Source organism: Nannospalax galili, unplaced genomic scaffold (assembly GCF_000622305.1).
Source record: "Nannospalax galili isolate Female #2095 unplaced genomic scaffold, S.galili_v1.0 scaffold1688, whole genome shotgun sequence".
Lineage (NCBI taxonomy): Eukaryota > Metazoa > Chordata > Mammalia > Rodentia > Spalacidae > Nannospalax > Nannospalax galili.
In genome coordinates, this window is record NW_008358621.1 from 1571145 (window position 1) to 1579034 (window position 7890).

Here is a 7890-nt window from a genome sequence, read left to right on the forward strand (position 1 = left end):
ACCTGGGTCCTCTGCAAGACCAGGCAGTGCTCTTAACCACTAAGAGATCTCTCCAGCCCCTTATTTTTTATGTGTATGCATGTATTGCCTGCATGTATGTAAGTGCACTAATGACCTGCAATATCTACAGAAATCAGAAGGGGGCGTCGAATCCCCTGGAACTGGAGTTATGGACAATTGTTAGCTGTGATGTGGGGGCTGGGAACCGAACCCTGATCCTCTGCAAGAACAGCAAGGGCTCTTAACCACTGAGCCATCTCTCTAGCTCCCGTGTAGAGTTTTTTAAACAAAAGTACATTTGGGTCAGCAAGATAGTTCAGTGGGTAAAGGTATTTGCCACCAAGACTGATGTCTTGAGTTCAATACCCAGGATCCACATCGTGGAAGAGAACCAACTCCAGCAGATTGTCCTCTGACTGCCACACTCATACTGTGGCAATCTTGGCGCTCTCTCTCTCTCTCTCTCTCTCTCTCTCTCTCTCTGACATGCACACACATTTAATTTTTAAAAGATCCATTTGTTTGGGATGTTGTGGCACATGATTTAATTCTAGGACTCGGGAGGCAGAGGCAGGTGGATTTCTGTGGGTTTAAGGCCAACTTGGTCTACATACTGAGTTCTAGACCAGTCAGGGCGCCATAGTGAACCTGTTTCAAAAACAAAAAGGCCATTTTTAAGTAAACAGCCCTAAGTAGTCAACTTCAACACCTGTAAAGAAGGAGCCTCAGTTGAGAAATTTCCTCTATGGAATTGACCTGTGGACTGGACTAGGAGGCACTTACTTGATTGTTGAGTGATGTGTGGGCACCCACTGTGAGTGGCATCGCTGTTGGGTAGGAGGTGCAGGGTTGATTAAGAAAGCAGGCTGAGCACAGGTCAGGGGAGCAAGCCAGTAAGTGCCCCTTCATGGTTCTAGCCTTGAGTACCCACCTGGCTTCCCTCGAAGATGGACTGTGCCTTGGAAGTGTGAGATTTGAAATATACCCTTTCCTTCCCAAGCTGATTTTGGTCAGTGTTTTGTCACAGCAATAGAAAACCAAAATGGAACACCATGCTTGAACAAATAACCATCCACCCATGTTTATGTACATAACCTTTGAACTTAGTGGGTCATTAACAAACAAAAACACATGAAACTAAAGAGACTTGTTGGAAAGAAGGGATTCAGTGGGTGCGCAGGGGGAATGGACGAGGTCGCTGGGGGTTAAATACATTATATATGTATGAAACACTGTATACATGTGAAATTGTCAAAGAACAATACAAATTAAAATTAAAAAGTGTGTCCGTTTTCTTTGGCCATAGTTGAGCCTTTGCTTGTTTGAGTGGTGGGGCTGGGAACCTCAGGCAATAAATGCGCGGGAAATTGAGTGGAAAAGGTGAGGAACTGAAATCTAGTGCTGGGCCCTCTGGTCCTGGAAATTTCCGGGTCAGATCTGGGTGGAAGGGGTAAAGTCCTGCTGGACCCGGCCCTGGGTGCTAATCAGGACCCTGCCAGCCTACGGGACCTTTCAGTTTAGCTCCAAGGTCAGGGTCACCTCCGGCTACCAGGCAACCTGTCACCTTGACGACAGACTAAAGAAAACCAGAAACGACGGAAGCTGCGCGTGGTCTCGCGAGATCTGGAGCAGCCGGGTTCCATCTTTCCGCGCCGACCAGGGCGGCCGTGGGGCTCTCGCGAGATTTGCGGGGAGTCGAAGCGCGGGGGCTGGCGCGGTGAGGGAAGCTGGAGCTGCGGGTGGGGAACATGTCGGACTCAGACATCGGCAGGAAGTGGGACCGGTGCATGGCGGATGCGGTGGTGAAGCTAGGTAAGGGCCTGGCGCGCCTAGCGGCCCGGCCCGGAGCGAGGACGGCAAGTCGCGAGGGTCAAGCCGCGGCCCGCAGGGTGTGTGCGGAGCTGCCCCGGCGCCCACAGGTCACTGTCACTCGAGCGGCCTCCGGGGGAGTGGAGGTGCAGCCCCAGGGGGAGCACTCGGGGCGGGGGTAACACGGGGCCGGGAGCGCCGGGGAACCGGGTCCCTGGGTCGGGGTGTGCAGCTGCTCGGGAGGCTACACTGCTGCCCAGCGAAGGTCATGGCTTCCGCCAGGCCCTGGTGGCATCCGGTCATTCCCCACCTGCCGCCTCATTTATCCGGGTGGGAGGGGGGAGTCAGGGGCCTGGAATTGGAGACGTTGAGGACGATCAGGAAGGGGAATTGCCCTGGGCAGTAAGAACTTGGGCACTTGTACCCCATTGTCCCTCGAGGTGGGGTGTCCTAACATGAGTTCGGTGACGACACACTTTATGATGTCATGGTGTTCTTTCCCCGGTCTGGGGACTCTCCTAAAGTGAGCATGCTCCAAGTGCTTACAGTGCTAGGTGCACAGCTGGATACATTATCTGGTTGTGAAGACGAGTTGGGTGAAGGAATTTGCCCAGAGTTATACTGTTAATATATGCAAAGTTGAGAACTGAACCTAGGTTTTCTGGCTTTGGGTTGAAGGCACGCTGCTGTCGCTGCCGCTCCTTGCTCCTCTTCTGCCTCCTCTTGTGTGTGTGCAGGTGTCTGTGCAACTGTAGGCCAGAGATCGAGGTCAATTGTTTTCCCCAGTAACTGTCCACGGTTGATTTTAGCAGGCTGGCCTTGAGCTTAACAGAGAGCCTCCTGCCTCAGCCTTCCAGGTTCTGGGATTAAAGATGTGTACCAACATGCCCGGTTTCCATCTTAGTTTTTGAGACTGGGACTCACCGAACCTGCAGTTTACCAATTTGGTGAGTCCGGCTGGCCAGCAAACTCCAGGAATTTCCTTATCTCTGCCTCTCCAGACCTAGGGTTTTTTACATGGATGCTGGGGATCCAAACTCAGGTCCTCATGCTTGCAAAGGCTTTACCCATTGAGTCATCTCTCCATCCTGCCCTGCCCCCATTATGTAAATTTGATTTTTTTTTTGGTCTTTTTGAGACGGTCTCCCTGTAGCCCCAGCTGTCCTGGAACTCACTTTGTAGACCAGGCTGGCCTTGAACTCACAGAGATCCACCTGCCTCAGCCTCCCAAGTGCTGGGACTACAGCCACCATGCCCGGCTGTAAATTTGGTATTTTTATATTAAAGTCTTAGGCTATTTAAGAGAATTTAAGATGATGGATGCCCTTGAATGCTCTTGATGCCCTTATACCAGGAAAGAAATAAAAGTGTAAGTTCTATGAATGCAGGGGTGATTTTTGGTTTATTCTCTTCTGTCCCATCCCTAGGAGAGAATTCTGTAAGAATTATTCAGACTTAGGTCGGTGGCCTGTACTCTGGAGGCTGAGGTGGGTGGATCTCTGTGAAACCCAGGCCAGCCTGGTCTGCATAGTGAGTTCCAGGCCAGCTGGGTCTAACAGGGAGACCTGTCTCAAAAAACCAAGAAAAAAGAATTCAGAATGAATCAATAAGTGAAATAATTTATCGTAGTTACTATTTAGCTGTCAGCTTAGCACATAGCTCTGTGATTAGGGGCAAGTGATCTGATCACCCTGAGCTTGCTTTATTGTTTGTAAGTTGCCAGTAATTATTAATATCTTGTAGAGTAGTTGGGAAGATTAAGTGAGTTGACTGGTTATTGGAAATGACTTAGTCTGGAAATGGGAAGAATATTCTCTTTGCGGGGGTTGAGAGAGAGCACAGCAGTTAGGAGCAGTTTCTGCTCTCATAGAGGACTCAAATTCAGTTCCCAGCACCTATATCATAACCACCTGTAACTCTAGCTCCACCTTTTGGCCTCTTTGGGCACCAACACTCATGTGCCCATATACACACCATGCACAAATCTTAAAATTTCATTTTTGTTAATGGTTTGTTTTTAAGAGATACTCACAAATTCTTAAATGTGATGCAGAAATTTAGAATGGACTTTGAGGCCTACAGTTTGAGTTGCCTACTTTCTCATCATCACTATTTTATTTTATTTTACTTTGGTTAAGGTCTCTTTCTCAACTCTGAAATGGCCATAAAGAGATGTATCTGAAAGGACCATGAAAATCAAAGGACAGAAAAAATACATAAAACACTTAGTATGGTGCTTGGCACATAAACATTCGGGAAATAGTATAGTAACTTTGTTGGTATTAGTGTTGTGCCTCTAGTGGCCATCTGAGGTGAGTGAGCAGGTGTCCTTCATGAGTGGGGTGCTGGTGGGTGTGAGGCACACAGTGGAATAATGAAGCGAGTGAGGTGGTGTGTGAGAAAGTTTGTAAAGGGAAACCAGAGTCTACTGTAGAACTTTTGTAAGTGGAGTGAGCATAAGGATGGGCAGAGTTCCTTCAGTAAGAGTTTGCAAGGAAGGTGGGTCTTATATGACCTTTCTAGAATGGCTTGGACATGGATAGTTAGTAGTTTTCTATTTTTTGTGTTTTGAGACTGGCCTCACACTCAAGGTGTAGTAGAGGCTGACCTTGAACTCCTGATTCTCCTGCCTCTCTGCCTCCCAGATGTTAGAATTACAGCCATGGGCCAACTTGCTTTGCTTGCATAGTTATGGAAGAGCCTGAGCAGAGGCATAGTAACCTTGATTGTGGAGAGGAAGTGAAGCCGGAGAGAGGTTAAGTGTCCAGAATTGGAGAGCTGGACTTAAAAAACCTAGGTTTACCGAGGGCTGAAGAGATGGCTCAGAGGTTTAAGAGCACCTTTAGGTTCAGCTACCAGTAACTACATGGCAGCTAATACTCATCCATAACTCCAGTTCCAGGGGGTCTGATGCCCTCTTTTGGTCTCCATGGGCATTGCACACATGAATGAACCTTACACACATGCAGACACAACATTCATACACATAAAATAAAAACAAATAATTTTTAAGAACCCAGGCAGCACCACATGTGATGGTGCCTACCTTTAATCCCAGCACGTGGGAGGCAGAGGCAGGCAGATCTCTGTGAGTTCAAAGCCAGTCTGGTCTACATAGTGAGGTCCAGGCCAGCTGGGGCTACAGGGAGACCTTGACTCAAAAAGACCAAAAAAAAAAAAAAGAACCCTGGCATTCTATTTCAGTGTCTTTGTTCCTTAACCACAAGGGACTGGTTGGGGTACAGTCAGGTTATGAACCGCCTTAGATTCTGTCCTCTCTTCTTAGTATACTTGAGTACCCTTTGACTTTTTTTTTCACATGCATTTATTGTATCCAACACCTCTGGCTGCTCCTGCTACGCATAGGCTGATGGCTATCATGAGATGGTTCTACTGAGATGTGGGCCGGTCTGTGGGCAGATAGAGTTGCTTAGGGTGTTTCACTACTTGGTACGGGGAATTGGTGTGCCATAGGTGGAATTTTGGTAGTGTTCTGATAGTGTTTTGTACAGAATGAGTTTTGGGTACAGGAAGCTAACAGTGCCATCAACAGTCAAAACCTTCGAAGGAAAGGGGTCGCAGGTTTGCGGGAGCCCAGGACTCAGATTTTGATGGGATTGTTCTGCAGGTAATGGGCTGAGAGAAAGGTCAGAAGCAGGGGTGGGGGAGGCCCAGGAGCTGAGTGAATGGCCAGCGTTCTGCTCTGCTGTGAGCACCCTACTTCCTGTTTCTGTGGACAGTAAAGTGCAGGACTCTAAGTCAGGCTAGTGCTCCTGGAGGTGGAGTCTCAGGGAATAGCAGCCTGCTGTGGGATGGTTGGGAGAGTGGGTGGAAGACAGGTGAAGGGCAGGAAAACAAGCGCAGGCTTGAGCTCCTATTTTGATGATGATGTTCTCAGACTCTGCACTATAGAGAAGCCCCTCTGAATAGACAGCAGCCTTTCCAAGCCCCTTTTGGGGCTGGTGATGGGGCCTGAGGCCTTGTGTTCCACCCTGACATGCCCTCAGCCCTAAAGGTATTGCTAGTGTTGTAGAGCTGGTTTAGATAGCTCTCTTAAGCTATGTGTATTTAAGGTGGTGGTTCTTTAGTGTTCTTCAAGATCTTCTTACTCTGAATAATACTTTTAAAAGTTCTTATGATTTTTGTCTTTTAGGAAGAGAGACATTCATTTTAATAGAAATGCCTTTTCTAGGCCGGGCATGGTGGCGGCACAGCCTGTAGTCCCAGCACTCGGGAGGGGAGGCAGAGGCAGGCGGATCTCTGTGAGTTCGAGGCCAGCCTGGTCTGCATAGTGAGTTCCAGGACAGCTGGGGCTACAGGGAGACCTGTCTCAAAAAGACCAAAAAAAAAAATACCCAAACAAAAACCGAATAGAAATGTCTTTTCCTTCCATTGCTGCTGTAAGAAAAAGGGTTCCTTTTTAAGAAAGGTTTATTTTATTTTTATTTATGTGTCTGTATGCACATGTGCATGTGGGCGTCCATGGAGGGCAGAAGAGGGCGTCAGATCCTCTGGAGCTGGAGTTGCAGGTAGTTTTGAGCGGTCGGATGTGGGTGCTGGGAGCTGAATTCCTCTATAGGAACAGCAAATGCTCTTAATTGCTAAGTCATCTCCCCAGTTCCTAAGAAAAGCAGTTGTTACCTCTACTAAATCCAGTTTTAAAATACCTTTATTTTGTTGCAGTTAGTGTGGAAGAACAGGTGACAGACCATACATGGTCTGATGTGGCTCCCTGATTTTGGACAGGAGCTATTAACAGGAATGACAGGCCCTTGCTCACAACATCTGCTTTTCTCTCTTCCTCTGTTCTCCCAGCCCTTACCCCTCTTTCCCTTTGCCCTTCATCTACCCCCGCCTTTTGTATTGCTGGGGACTGAACTCAGACCCTGGGGCATGTGCACTCTACCACTGAGCTGTAGTGCAGTTTCCTCCCTCACATCCCCTCCCCCCGTATTGCATGATTCATCCATAATTTGATACTAACTTGTCTATGTTTTAATACCCCATTGGCACTTAAGAAGTCCCTTGGCGTCCTCTTTATCATGGGTCACATCGGCCATCATCCTTAGCAGTTGAAATGTGAGGTTTCTTCTGGACTTGATTGCTCCTCTGACTAGAATGCCAGCTCCCTCAGAACCAGACAGCTTTGTTCACTGTTGCTCCTCCTCAGTCTAGTGGTGGGACACATAATTATTGTCAGATGAATGGCATGCATTGCTGAGAATCTTGTATACCGTGTTCTCTACCAATTGCTGAGACTCAGTGTGTGTTTATTAATTGAATAAATTAGCATTGGGACTGGAGAGATGGCTCTGCAGTTAAGAGCACTGGCCGTTCTTGCAGAAGACCCAGGTTCCAGTCCCAGCACCCATATGGCAGCTAACAACCATCCTTAACTCCAGTTCCAGGGAATCCAATGCCCTCTTTTGTTCTCTGCAGGCACTGCATGACATGGGTGCATTTACACACATGTAAGCATACTACTCATACACACACACACACACACATACAAATTAGCATTTAAATGAAAAAGCCAAGTGAATTTTATGTGAATTTCTCTCAGTTCATATGCTTGATCTTGTGCCTTTGAATTCCTGAGACTTTTACTAGCTTTTTTTTTTTTTTGAGACAGGGTCTCCCTGTAGCCCAAGCTGGCCTGGAACCCTCTATGTAGACCAGGCTGGCCTCGAACTCACAGAGATCCGCTTGTCTGTGCCTCCTGAGTGCTGGGATTAAAGGTGTGCGCCACCACACCCGGCTACCAGCTTTTTATGTCATTGAGGGACATAAGTTATGGTCAGTAGACCTTAGCATTAAAGTAGCATTAGAGCCTGGGAGACAGAGGCAGGAGGATTGCTACAGGTTCAAGGCCAGCCTGATCTACAAAGTGATTTCCTAGCTAGCCATGGCTACATAACAAGACCTTATCTCAAAATAAACAAGTAAAAAATAAAATAGTGTAGCCAGGCCTTTGATCCCACCATTTGGGAGGCAGAGGCAGGTGGATCTTTGTGAATTTGAGGCCAGCCTGATCTACATAGAGAGTTCCAGGCCAGCTGGGGCTACAGGGAGACCCTGTCT

The 7890-nt window shown here is 47.8% G+C and overlaps 1 protein-coding gene across 5 annotated transcripts in view; it reads left to right on the forward strand.

Annotated features, from left to right (window-relative positions):
- The first annotated feature begins 1618 nt into the window (after nt 1–1618).
- Nucleotides 1619–7890, forward strand: part of Micos10 (mitochondrial contact site and cristae organizing system subunit 10) — a 31399-nt gene continuing 25127 nt past the window's right edge. Inside the window, exon 1 of one of the 5 annotated variants that reach the window (XR_003847594.1) lies at nt 1619–1919. Coding sequence is in view for 3 of the 5 variants with exons in the window: in XM_029558039.1 (XP_029413899.1) it covers nt 1749–1919 (171 nt within the window). In the remaining 2 variants the exon portion in view is untranslated. The remainder of the gene's footprint in view (nt 1920–7890) is intronic. The other 4 variants (XR_001872135.2, XM_029558039.1, XM_017795288.2 and 1 more) reach the window with 4 other exon arrangements.